Source organism: Serinus canaria, chromosome W, assembly GCF_022539315.1.
Source record: "Serinus canaria isolate serCan28SL12 chromosome W, serCan2020, whole genome shotgun sequence".
NCBI lineage: Eukaryota > Metazoa > Chordata > Aves > Passeriformes > Fringillidae > Serinus > Serinus canaria.
The window spans coordinates 14046382-14060782 of NC_066342.1; the positions used below are offsets into that span (position 1 = coordinate 14046382).

The 14401-nt window shown below is 42.5% G+C and overlaps 1 protein-coding gene across 4 annotated transcripts in view; it reads left to right on the top strand.

Annotated features, from left to right (window-relative positions):
- The first annotated feature begins 574 nt into the window (after positions 1-574).
- The window catches only part of LOC108963739 (secretory carrier-associated membrane protein 1-like), a 146303-nt gene continuing 132476 nt past the window's right edge, over positions 575-14401 (top strand). For all 4 annotated transcript variants that reach the window (XM_050986415.1, XM_050986416.1, XM_050986417.1 and 1 more), the window contains exons 1-2: positions 575-745; positions 7441-7518. In XM_050986415.1, coding sequence (XP_050842372.1) covers positions 689-745; positions 7441-7518 — 135 coding nt within the window. In that variant the 5' untranslated portion in view covers positions 575-688. The remainder of the gene's footprint in view (positions 746-7440; positions 7519-14401) is intronic.

A 14401-nucleotide genomic window follows, 5' to 3' on the forward strand; every position in this document is an offset into this window, starting at 1 on the left:
TAAAGAAAGGACTTGCAGCGAGATAGCAGCCACAGGACACCTAAATCTTTCAGAGAAAAGGAATTTATTGCCCTCTTATCAGAAGAAACGAACTTCTTCCCGCCTCGAAGGCGCTGTTAGGATTAGGAGGAAGAAGTTGACAGATGACCAGACAGAATCCTGTATTTGAATGGAATTTATGCATCATGTATGAAGTGTATGAATATGCAACAGGCTGTTGTTTTTAAGGGTTAATCCTTTGTTAACGGGTGTCCTTATTCGGGCTTGTGCTGCCTAGAAAAAGGTCCCCGGACGTCCGTAACTCTTTGTTTCTATTGTCTCATATTGTCCTAATTCAAATTGTCCAAATTATTATTACCCTAATTGTATTACTATTTTTATAACCATTTTATTACTATTAAACTTTTAAAATTTTTAAAAAAAGTTATTGGCGTTTTTCACACACTGGAGTCACCGGATTACTTGAGTCACTAGAGCTACGCATATAAGAGCTAAAACTCTTCCAACCACTTCTCTGTCTTGCTCGTCCTGGGCGTGGGAGCTTTTTTTCTCTTCCAGGGCGCTTCCGCTCCTCAATCTCGCTTCCGGTGCAGCCATTTTGTTCTTTGGCTTGTTGTGGTTGGACTTCGGTCGCAGCAGTTGGTGATAGCGGCTCTCCAGTGATTGTAGCGACCCGCTTGCGCCTGCCATGTCGGACTTCGACAACAATCCTTTTGCAGACCCAGAACTCAATAAGCCTTTCAAGGTGAAGCAGCGGGGGACATGGATGCCGCGAGCCTTCCTCAGTGCCGCGGCGGGGGCAGAATAAGCTGCGTGAAGCTACGGGTGTCTTAGGGAAGGGAGTGTTTTCGGCTCTGCTGTGTGCTGGGAGGTCGCTCTCAGCCGCGGCGGGTCGGGAAGGCGCCGCGCTGTGGGGTAGTGCTGGCCTCGGGAGGGGGGAACAATTTTATATAATGAGATTATTTTTTTCTTTACCTTTGAAGCTGCTTCGTGTGCTTGTGTAAAATCACAGAGTAGTCTGCAGAAAATTCACGTCGCTAGAGGTTAGTGTCCACAATCTCCCAGCAGAGTCACACAATACGTTTGTAAAGACAGATTCATCTTATTCCTGTCACTAGTACGGCAGAGAAAGGAGAGGGGAGCATCATGTGGAAGAGTTATTGCCAAGGTCTAAAGATAGATGCCGTTTTTTCTTTAATATTTTAGTTTTACTAATTTTTTGTGATCTACTTTGTGAGATTTCCCGTGTCTATTCTCATGCCTTTTAATAAAAAGATTACAGCAGATATTCTTACTTGATGTTGAATCAAAAAATATGTTCTCTGGGAAGATAAAGGTTAAGCAGAAACCTCTAGTTTGCTCAGTATTTTGGGTAGTTAATTCTTTTGGAAGTCTAAAAGGAAATTATTTTTCAGTTTTGTTATCTCCTGAAAGTAAAAAAAATTAGTTGATAAAACAGAATTTCTTTTTTCAAGTATTTGCTTGCTTGGATTGATCAAAAAATATTGTTGGTTTTGAGTCAGTGGCTATTTAATTTATCTCTTTTTTAACAATTCTTATTATTTAAATGTGATACTTTTCACCACAGGCTGCAGGAGAATCTCAGCTCCGGCGCCTGGAGCACCTCCTCCCCTTCCTTCTTCACTGACCTTGGTGTCTGCAGAGTCTCTCACATCTTCTCACTTATGGCTGCCCTTGCACAGCAGTTTGCCTCCCGGGCCCCCTTCTTAAATATGTTATCCCAGAGGCACTACCACCGTTACTGATTGGGTTAGCCTTGGACAGCAGCGGGTCCGTGTTGGAGCCAGCTGGCATTGTTTGGCTCTGTCAGACATGGAGGAAGCTTCCAGCAGCTTCTCACAGAAGCTACCCCTGTACCCTCCCCCTCCCCCCCCCCAAAAAAAAAAAACTTGCCACCCAATGCACTAGCATAGGAGACGTTTTTAATAGTTCTAGATGTTTGAGATATGTGTGCTGCAGTTTTCTGGTTTTCTTTTGTTTGGTTTTGGATTTTTTTTCTGACTTTTCTTTTTTTGATTGTAAACACTGGAGTGCTGCTTGTACCTGACTCCTCATTATACCAAGAGTGTGATACTAATCTTTGCTTTTGAGATTGATATTATGGGGGAGGTACTACAAGGAGCAGAATAAATTAAAGATTAGATGGAAAATAATTAATTAGGTTTTGCTGATTTGTTAAAATTCCAGTCTCCTGAACTAATTCAGATCCTTAAAATGTCATCTGAAATGACTGTGTGTGACTTCAGTGCACCAATAGCTGCAATATCTGGTTATGAAAAATGGCCTATACTTAAATTCTGCTCTGATTGGTATGACTAATAATTAAATAAAAAGACCAGAAACTCAAGGTGCAGAATTGGCAGAAGCTTAGGAGAGATAAGGCAGGAGAAGGACTTGTGAACTGGAAGGAGTGAACAAGAAGTTGGGTGAGCAAGATGATAATTAGTGGGATCAACACTCTTAAGGAGCAGGGACTGGAAATGGCTAGGTGGCTGAAGACAACCAGGTTGTGGCAAGGAGTTAGTGCAAGGGCAGGTCCATTTCGGGCAGAAGTACTGGTCCACTAGGACATAGCCTTCTCAGTCTGAGATTGGATGAGGCATTTTACAGTTGTTGCATTCAGCAGCTGACATCAGATATTTAAAATCTTTCTTAGAAATTCCCTATTTTCTGTATTTGCAGAGGGTAGCTGGATTTTTAATCACCTAAATCATGCAGCGGGTTGAGGTCTCTGGATATTTGGTGGTTCCAGCAATGCTGCAGCTTTGTGTTGTTGTCTGTATATTATCACCTATTGGAACTTGTATTTGTGGCATTTTGCGGTAATCCGTGTTTTTCCTGGGCCTTATATGAGTCCAATCCGGCTAGCTTAAGACTCTTGCCCACACAGACCCGCATAGACGGAGGTAAAAGACGAGAGGCGCTCTTCTCCACGTGGGTGCAAGTATCCTGTTTATTGGCTTGGGGCAGGACACCGGTGATGGGGTCACCCAGGTAAAAAAGAGGACTTGGAGCTCTCACACAGGAGGTTTTATACCCTAGGGGGTGGGGGCAGGGGAGAGAGAACCAGAGCCAATGGGATGCCATTGGGGAGGGGCAAATTACCTATGGGACAGACCAGGTGTGTGTAACAGGGGGGGGTGTGTGAGGGGGAAACCATGTGATAAGGGAGGGGTAAAACCTGTCACCAGTGCAACAACTAAATAAACTATTTAGTGCAATACAACACCATTTTTCTCTTTCTTTATTTTAAAAAAAGCCCTAAAAACTAATGTATTTTGACTTTTTTATCTAGGTGAAATATCAAATATGGAAAAATAAGTTATGCCAATGTAGACTTACTTATTCCAATAGAATATCATAGTTATCACTTTTTTAACCACTAGGATACATGTAATGACATACAAATTTGATAGCATTCCTTTAAATGCCACTTTTTCTTTGAACATGTGGTCCTGCACAGCATTTGTTCTACATGTTCATTACTCACACCCTGATTAACTTCTAAATTCAGTGTTTTATTATTTTGCAGCAATAAGTAGGAGTGCTTTGTAGTTTTCTTGCTGCATTTAGATGAGTTTGTATTGGCTCCATTTTTAAAGTGAGATGCAATGAATGTAAGGTGAATGGTTCACAGTAATTCTGTGGATTTCTTGGGATGTCAGGTCTAATTTTTTAGAAATAGTTTAAGTAGTTTTGAATTAGGAAGTGCAGTTCCTGTTGGCATCAGTTGTTCACTGATGTGTTCAGAACAATTCCAAGTCCAGCAGCCTACACCTGGACATCCAGGTAGTCTATCCATTCTTATGTTCTAAAGATGCAAACACCTTAAATTAAGCCACAGAAACAATGTAGTGAAACCAGGCATCACATGAAATATGTACAATTTTTCTTCTTAGGAAGTTAGTGTGGTCTATGATAGTGGGTACTTTGGCTCTTCTGTAGAATCAAGCCAGCCTGTCTCTAGCACAGAAAAATATTTAATTCTTGAAGTTGTTTCCTCAAGCCAAACCTTAAGCATTTTTTTTTTTACTGTGGAGTTCATTGGTGGAAAAAATTACATCTTTTTGTTAATATGACCAGTTCAGGTAGAAGCTGAAGCAGAGGTGCTTTTGATATTATGGGGCACTGTTTCATCAGCTTCATTTTTCTGAAATGCTTTTCCTATTGCTGAAGGTGTTGGAGGTACTTCTGGGTAGGGAAACCAAGAGTTTACAGAAAACTTTTTTTTTGCTGTGCTCTTTAGGTATATAATTGTGGAGTCCAATGGTCAACACAGAAAGACAGTTTTCTTCCCTTATCTGTTGAAAGCATTTTCCCCTTATAAATCAAATGTATGACATGGTGTTTCTTTTAGACTGTGTTAATCTAGTTTTATAAGAATCATAGAATCATTAAGGTTTGTGGTATTGTCCACAAGGGTCCCAGGATGAGGGAAGAGACGAGAAAGTTGACTCCATGTATCAAAAGGCTTGATTTATTATTTTATGATAGATAATATATTAAAACTATACTAAAAGAATAGAGGAAAGGATTTCATCAGAAGGCTAAGCTAAGAATAGAAAAGGAATGAATAACAAAGGCTCGTCTCTGACTGAGACAGTCTGGACAGGTGATCTGTGATTGGCCCTTAATTGGAAACAGCCAGATGAGACCAATCACAGATTCCCCCTGTTGCATTCCACAGCAGCAGATAAGAATTGTTTACAGTTTGTTTCTGAGGCCTCTCAGCTTCTCAGGAGGGGAAAAATCCTAAGGAAAGGATTTTTCATAAAACATGTCGGTGACAAAGGTTGGAAAATCATTGTGTCCAACCTTTGACCAAATACCACCATACCGACTAAACCATAAAGTGAAGTGCCATGTCTACTCATTTTTTGAACACTTCCAGGGATGGTGTTGGGCATTAAAATAAGTTTACTTATAGAATATTAGAAATTAATTATGTAGGTTTAAGTTGAATTGTGACTTGCTTACAGCTTAGCATGAGCATGCCCTACTCAAAAGTTAGCGTAGGTGAACTCTAAATGAACTGTCAGCATGAATGGCTAAGCAGGGGAGGAAACAGAGAAAGACTGGATACCTTCAAATAAGGGTTGAGACCCTGGAGGGCCTCAAGGCTGGCCCAAGCTGGAAGATAAGAGCAGTTAATGGCCTGCCCACACGGACATGGAGAAAGAATCCAATGAGGTGTTAGAAGACCCGAGACCTGAAATCACTATCGGACCAAGAGATGCATGCAGAGCGCGTGAAGATAGAGTGCACAGACTGTAAGGGCATAAAGGCCCAGGGATTTCTTTGTTCTGTTGCCCAGAAAGAGAACAAACCTTCCCAAACAATGTTAGAATGATAATATAAAAGCAAATCTTTGCTTAAAAGCCTTCAAGTAGACAATATGGCAAAACCCGCATGTGATACAGTATTTCTACAACTTTTATAAGGTTAGTTGATTAGTAAACCTATCATATATTGTCCAATTAAAAGTTTAGTATGTTTGGTAATATTTTCCCGGGTACTACCCCACTGGAATTGGTTCAGGGGCTTCTTTACTCCACTTTGTTATGTCTTCCCAGATTCTGGTTGGAAAAAAGAATGCCTTTGTAGTTGGTTCTCTTCTTCAAAATAAGACAAAACATTATTTTAGGAATGTGTCAGAAGGTTAGCTTATTGTTCCAAAATGTAAGGAAAAAGTGTAGGAAAAGTACTAGGAGCTACAACCGTGCATTAGCAATCTACAAAGCTACAAATATATAATAAGTATTAAAAAGCTAAAAATCTTTAGATATCAGTTCAGGGTCCCTCTCTGAAGGCACCCAGCTCGAGCTGTAATAAACCGACTCTGCCTCAGAACCTAGGGTTCCAACTATTCCTTAACAGGTGGTGACTCTACCACTTCCCTGGAGAGCCTGTTCCAATGCTTAAGCATTCTTTTAGTGAAGAAATGATATCCAACCTGAACCTTCCCTGGCACAACTTTAGGTCGTTTTCCCTTCTCCCGTTGCTAGTTACCTGGGAGAAGTATTGGAATAATTACCAATATAGCCGGATGGGATGTGTCTGGGCTTGACTAGCCTCTTGCTGCTTGACCAAAAGGCGGCAACTGCAGTGTTTTCACCTCAGAGACACCTCTGGCTAAGCTGGATGCTGCAGCTGGGTGCTAGAGACAAGTCCAGACATGCAGAGCTCCGGTTTACCTCTGTTGGAGATGCTTGAAGGCAAGGTGAAGGAAAAGGAGTCGGATTCTGTTAGAGGGTTTTGATCCGGAGTTTTATTCCAACCCGCAAGCTTCTGAATCCAGTAACAGCTCTAACAGAACCTCCCGAACCATGTGGTTGCTGGCTCTTTTAACCCCGGGGATAGGGGGAGGGAAGGGGTAGGGATCCCACCAACTAGGTGCAGGGCAGGCAGGTCTCAAGTGAAAGGGGCACCTGGGTGGGCCAATGGCCCCTCAGGGATGCCAGGCATCTTTTGAACTCTGCCAATCACTTGACGCCCTTCTGGAATGTCAGGATTGACAGACAGCGCTCAGCAGGGGTCAGGGTGGGAGAAAGGAGAGGTGATTGGCACCTGGGAAGGATCGGGATACCTGAGACAAACTATGACATCACACCGCAACAGAGAAGAGGCTGACCTCCACCGTGCCACAGCCTTGTTTCAAGTAGTTGTTTAGTGATTAGGTTTCCCCTGAGTCTCCTTTTCTCCAGGTTAAACAACCCCAGCTCCCTCAGCTGCTCCTCCTAGGACTTACGTTCCAGACCCTTCACCAGCTTTGTTGCCCTTCTCTGGACATGCTCCAGCACCTCAATGCTCTCTCTGTAGTGAGGGGCCCAGAACTGGACACAGTATTCAAGGTGTGGTCTTACCAATATTGAGGACAGGGGGGCAATCACTTCCCTAGCCCTGCTGGTCACACTATTTCTGATACAAGCCAGGATGCCATTGGCCTTATTGGCTACCTGGGCACACACTGGCTCATGTTCAGCTGACTGTTGACCAGCACACCCAGGTCCTTAATGGGGCAGTTTTCCAGCCACTCTTCCCTAAGCCTGTAGCACTGCAGGGGGTTGTTGTGACCCAAGTGCAGAACCCAGCACTTGGCCTTGTTGAACTTCATACAATTGGTCTGGGCCCATTGATCCAACCTGTCTAGATCCTTCTGCCAGAGCCTTCCTACCCTCAAGCAGATCAGTACCCAACTTGGTGGTGTCTGCAAACTTACTTAGGGTAAACTCAATCCCCTCATTCTGATTATGGATAAATGTATTTAACAAGCTCAGGATGATGTTGTTTCAGAGACAGAGATGGATTTTTTTTTTAGTGAAAATAAACTTTTTAAGAGTTTTATACAATATGATGATATGTGTTGACTTATTACTTGTATACATATGCATACATTTACAGAACTGTTTTCCCTTCTAGGATCCTTCTGTTACACAAGTGACAAGAAATGTTCCACCAGGACTAGATGAGTACAATCCTTTCTCTGATTCAAGAACAGTAAGCACATTTATTTATTAATGCCATTTATCTTTTTAGGTAAGATTTGTAGGGTATTGTTTTAAGTGTTTGGGGCTGATGTAAAACATCTAAACTCGGGGAAGAGAGGCCCTGTGGAAAGAGATCTGTAGGTTTGGATTGATGGCAAGTTGATTATGAGTCAACCATGTGCCCTGGCAACCAAAAGGGACAAGCGTGTCCTGAGGTGTATCAAGCACTGCATTTCTGTCTGGTTGAGGGAGATGATTGTCTCCCTTTACACTGCACTGGTGCAGCTTCACCTTGAGTACTGTGTGCATTTTGGGGCACCTCAATATTAAGAAGGACATCAAACTATTAGACTGCATCCAGAAAAGGGCACCAAGATGGCAAGAGATCTTGAGGGCAAGACTTATGAGGAACAGCTGAGGTCACTTGGTTTGTTCAGCTTGGAGAAAAGAAGGCAGATGACCTTGTTGCAGTCTACAACTTCCTCAAGGTCAGGTAGCAAGGAAGAGGTGATGATCTCATCTCTGGCGACCAGTGATAGGATGCCTGGAAATGGAATGCATCTGCATCACAGGAAGTTCAGATTGGGCCTTAGGAAAAGGTTTTTCACTAAGGGGTTGGTTGGTCCCTGGAACCAGACTCCCCAGGGAAGTGGTCACAGCACCAAGCCTGCCAGAGTTCAAGGAGCATCTGGACAATGCCCTCAAGTCATATGGTTTAGTTTTAGGTAGTCCTGTGAGGAGCAGAGAGTTGGACTTAATGATCCTTATGGATCCCTTCCAATTTGAGATAGTCTATGTTAAGAGCTAGCTAGAGGTAATGGAAGATGTGTAAGGATAGATAGTCCCATCAAGTATTTGGAGGATTCAGCGGATAGGTTGACTTAAATGGTCTTTGACCCTTAAAGGAAAGGTGACTTGCTGAAAGGGGCCCAAAAGAGAATTGAGTTTTGCCTTGTTGTGAATGGAATTATGCACTTCACTTATAAGAGAGAAGCAACAATAATTTTATTTATTGATATGAAACACTGAGTTAATGAGATTTAATGGTAAATGTGACTGGTTTGACAAGATTTGATGGCAAGGTACACTTGATTATTTACTGCTTAGAGGACACAGTCAGATAAAGTGGTTGAGAAGACCCTTCCATTGAGTCATGAGGTTCAGAAAGGACCCCTTTGCTTTCTAAACTCCTCAGAGAGGAGTCTAGGTTCAGCGGAATCCAATCCTAGTCTCAGACTTGATCAACAGTTTATGTCTAAAGGATTATATGTGCAGAATCAATCTTTTGTATCACTTAGCTAAGCATTCAAAGTTTAGCATGCTATTAATCACCAAGCATCTATTGTGGTAAGGTGTGGTAATCAAATGTCCTCTAAACAGAGAGAGGCATAGCTCTCTCCCAGGATTTTCCTGAGAAGCTGTGAGAAGATCCGAGAAAAGAATGAGAAACAATTCTTATCTTCACTTGCTGCACCTGTTGTTGTGCACATGTGGAATGTGTTATGGAGATTTGTTTACCAAAGGGTCATTTCTTAATTGGACACTGGTGATGGTGTTTGGATTTGATTGACCAATCTGGTAGAAGTCTGTATTGGACTGTCTGCAATGGTGATGGATTTTTCTTAATAGTATAGTATAATAAAGCAATTGATCAGCTTTCTGCAATCATGGAGTCAATGCTCATTATTCCCCATTCAGGGGCTCACTGCTATGATAGTAAGGAATCTTTCAACCTCAAGGAGTAACCTTGAGAGGTGTCCCTACTTAAGGGGAGATCCAGGTGTGCAGCCTGCTGCCATGCAGGAGAGCTCAATGGGCCATGTGCTATCCACTATTTATAAAGTAATATGATGGACTTATATGAAAGCCCACTGTCACTGTGTGAATTAATGCAGGCAGGCAGCTGGAACAACCACAAAAACACAGCTAGAACAACCACAAAACCACAGCTCATATGCAAAGAGTAATTTTATTTAATTACCTCACTAGCTGGAGGAGACACACAAGCAGGAATGCCAGCAACTTTTTGGCTTATTCCATGCTAGTGGGTGGTGGGGCTGCTGTTTGCACCCATTTATCAGGGGCCCGCGCACATATAGTTTACCACTGTGCTGTGATCTGTGCTTTGATCTCTCTTCCAAGACAGAGATCAAGCATGTCCATGAGAGCTTCCAAGTCTCTCCAAACACCTATGTTATCCCTACACAGAGATTCTACTTCTCATAGCAGACATAGGATAAACATCAGTAGGCATAAAATATGGGGTTTCCTACACTATTATTCTCCAGGGTTTGGCATTCCCAGCTGCAAGGTCACTTGATTGAATCTACTGTCCTCTGCCATCCTTCTTGCCATTCTTCCACTTTTAACCCTTTCCTCCCAACAGTCATACTCCACCCTATGACTATAATCAATTTATCTTGCCTTCACAGAATGGTCTTGCCTCTGTGCCATAAATTGTATATTGATGGTTGTGGCAGCAGCTCTCTGGCCACAGAGAGCAACACACAACTTTCCCTGGCATCATCCTGGGAAAGGCTGTGAGAAGATCAGAGAAAAGAATGAGAAACAATTTTTAACTTGCTGCACCTGGTATTGTGAACATGTAGAATGTGTTATGAAGATTTGTTTACCAAAGGGTGGTTTCTAAATTAGCCAATGGTAATGGGTTTTGATTGAAGGACCAATCAATTCTACCTGTATTGTAACTGTCTATAAAAGCAATGGGTTTCTTAATCAAGATGGTTTGATCAGCCTTCTGTGAATCATGGAGTCAATGCTAATTATTAACTGTTCAGGGATGCCATACAACGACAGATGGTTTGTGTGGTGATAGATCCATGGTAAGTAGATAGTGAAGCACTGCTATTTGTTATTCATTGATTTGTATGTTTTGGGTGGTTGAAGTTGTGTTGTTTTATCACGTACCAAAGCTTTATATACAATATAATTATAAGCAATATACATATCAAAGCTGGAATCAGAAAAATCACAACTGAGTGAAGCATAAGAATAAACACTCCTGTTGCTGACCATCCAAGAAGAGTTTCCCAACAAGGTGTTTTTCATCCTTTTTCACTCTCTCTAAAACATGGTGTATCCCTTCAGTATCATGATAAACCATGATTAAGAGTTTTGTGTCCATTGTGTTGGACATATTCTAGCAGTTGACACGGGTCATCATGTTGTAGTAGTTCTTCACCAATGTAAGATTCATTCTGATGGGAGTAGGCAATAAATCTTCACTCAACCTATAATTAGATTGTAACAATTGATAAGAATTAACAGGAGATAAATAAGTCACATCCAATAACTTTAGTAAAGTTACAAACATGAGTCATTTGAGTGATTGCTTACATCTACAGTAATGTTATCTACAAACATGAAATCACAAAGGGTTTTCATACAAACACATCCTTTTCTGTAGCAGGCACAGGGCCGGCTACAGCTCTGTGGAGAAATGTTTAGAGATAGGTATTTGCTGAGTCATAGGAATTGAACCAGAAGTTCTCACTCTGGTCTTCCAGGCCTGCTTATCTCTCTGTGACTCCATAGGCTAGTTTCCCTAACCCTTACTATTGGTCAGTTTCCAATCCTCCCTAACCCTATAAAAGGGGCTGTCTTGGCCCATTTTGTTAGAAGAGCTGCATTCGGACCCTTCGCGAGACCCTCAGAATAAATCATCGTGGAACATTCTGAAAGCCAGCCTTCTCCTCTCTCTTCGTCTGCCTTCATAGGAGCCACGGCCAGCCAGAGCCTCTAGCAAGCTTAAGAGCTGAAACCATAAAAGAGCTGATATCACTAAGAGCTGACAATCACTGAGCTTGCTAAAAGGCCACGGCTGTGTGGTAGTCTGGGCTAGGCACTCAGCTCCCAAAGGGCTGAGGTATCCGGCCTTGAGACTACTTGCCTGGGGCGCTTTAACCCTACGGGGAACCAGCTGTTTAGCTAAGAAGTTAGCCCCTGTGGCTTCATTATTTTACACTTTTCCAACATATATGAGTACAGTTTCAAGGGTTTCATCAAGATGTATTTCAAAATGACAAGCATTTTGTTCAGTGTCAAGACAAATGTCTTGGGCTTTGGTGTTACTCTCACAAATAAATTCTTGTTGTCTTCATATAATGCATGCATTAACATAATTAGTTTGCCATTTATTTCTGTTTTGTTAGGCCCATGCTCTATGTTCTAATGGCTAGAACAGCTTCATGGTGATTTAATACTAGCACAATGATCAGGTATATGGTATATGCTAAAACATTGTGTATGGTTAAGACAAAAGCTGTGGCCTTATTGTTGATGGGGTCACAAGTGAAATTTACTAAATACTACCAGAATTTAAATTCCCTTTCAAATTTAGCTGCATTATCCCAGATTTTCTTTCAAATTTCAGTGGGTAAGGTGCTTTCTTTACCTTTTCTTATAATTGATGGTACCATACATTGCATCCACTGTTGAGCTTGGATACAACTAAGAGCTAGCATTCACTATTAGCTGGTGATTCTTTTTGTCAATTCTCTCCTGTTGAGGTAATATATCTGATAAGAGCCATTGGTTAGTTCTTAATGCTAGTAAGAAAGATCATAATAGATGTTCCAATTGGTACAAATCACTTGTTACTGAGTTAATTTTGTTTGCTAGGACTTCAGCATCCATGCTATTACTCCTAATCTTGTCCTCAGGATACCGGTCACATCTCTCCTGGATCATTTTGGAGAGGTGAGGGTCCATCCATGCAGCCATGCTGACCACCCTGCATAGGATGTAGAGAGGAGTGGTGAGCAGGCAGGTTTAATTGCAGAGATATTGATCTGCAGTGACATTTCTACTCATTTGAGGGACCATGAAGAAATAAATAGCACTTATTGCTGGCCTGTATATTTGATGGCATAGGGTTCAATTTTAGAAGTCTGTGGGGATAAGGTTTTGGTAGTCTTATTGGGGGTCTCAGAGGTAGCAGAATGCATTGTGGAGGCTAAGTTAGTTTTTGTTGTGCCAATATACATTATCCCAACTACAGTTGTGGCTATATCACCACATGTGTACTACTTCCTTTTCTATATTCTGTTTTAATATAACACTTTTTGAACAGTTACTGGCCTTGTAACATCTATTCCATTTTTTGAAGAAGGTATTGAGAGGGACCAATCTGATTTTTGTTTATGCCTCAACATATATTACACATGAAGTGAGAGATTCCTATAGGGACTGTGCATGTACTGGCAGCCCTGTACCCAGGGAGACTTTGCCTGGCAGCCAATTAGGGCAGAGAAAGCCTCCACGATTGGACTGCAAGCGACCCCCCTGCTTGCTGACAGGGCAAATGCCTGGATGCCCACGAAGAATGCCTGGAAAAAGTGCCCACTAAAAATGCTCGAGAAGTCGGGCTATGGGAGGAGCCTTAGCACATAAAAGCAGCTAGCTGCAACACAACAGGAGCCATTTTTCTTTGGGTACCTTGGAAGGGCAGGGGCTCACCTGTAGGGTCTGCTTCCCCCCCCCCCCACACTTTTTCCTCCCTGTGGTCCTGCTTTCCTGCCTGTACCTGCTTTGCCCTGCTTCACTGTTCCTGCAAACTAGCTTGTCATCGCAACAACCTCATGCTCCTCTGCCTCCCTGACAGAGTGGGTGCCATTGAAGCCAGCCACCTCTGCTGCGTTTCCTATGCACAGCCACTGCCGCTGTGTTTCCTGCGCTGCCTGCTGCACCAACCTGCCCTAGCACTAACCCATAGCAACCAATTTGTCACTGCTGCTTGCACTCAGTTGTGCCTGCAGCCGCAGTGCCCCGACCCTGAGAACACACAGCTGCTCCAGGAGTGCGCCCATGGCCACGGCAGCCTGTTCTCCCTGACGGAAGGAACACGCAGCCTGCTGCTGTTTGGAAATTGCGTCCAGCTCGCCATAGGAGCTATGCAGACATACTGCGGTTCACAGCACACACGCTCTGTCTGCCAGGCCAACACTGACAGAGGACCAGGATTCTTGTGGTAGTGCTGTCCCTGTCTTCTGTTTCTTTCTCCCTCTCTCTTTTTCCCCTCTCTGCTCCTTTTCCTATCCCCCTTTGTAGGAACACTTACTCTTTTTTATCAATAAACAGTTCTCAGATATAATATTGCCACATTTGCGCTTTATTTTCATCAGAGAAACCTATGAAAAGAAATCCTCTCTGATCCCCTTTTATAGCAGAACAAGACAGATATATTGAAAACTGAGTAAATTTTCCCATTGTTGGTTGGAGATTGTGTTTCACATATTGTGGTTGTATTTCCTTCTGCCAAATTCATGGTATTAGGTGGGGCTCCTAAATTTGTGCAATTATTACTTGTTTCATAAGCAAGTATCACTGAAATGCATTTGGGCTTAAGTGTGGTTATGACCATTACCATAGTGATTTCACTGCAGATAAAAGAAGTGAGGGTCTCCATCTGATGGGTTGAGCTTTTTGATGTGTATGCCAATTGATTACATAAAGGGCCTTACATAATCTTTCTACACTCGGTAGTGTTTCAATCCACCCCCGTTGCTTATAAAGGATTCTCCTGAGGGAGCGGTGAGCCCTCTCTACAATAGAATGTCCCATTGGGAAGTAGGGTATGCCAGTGGTGTGTTTCACCCCCCATGGATTTAAAAACTGTTTGAAATTTTTGGAGGTGTAAGCAGGACCATAATCTGTTTTGATAGCTTGAGGGATGCCTAGTGTGGAAAATGCTAAAAGAAAATGTTTGGCAACGTCTTTGGCCTTTTCTCCTGAGTGGGCAGATGTAAATACAGCCCCAGAGAATGTATCTTTGTGTTGCGGTGTGATGTCATGGTTTGCCTCAGATACCCCAGGTTCCTCCCTGATAATTCCCTGCCAGGTGTGTCAATCATCCCTCCTTTCCACACCCTGAC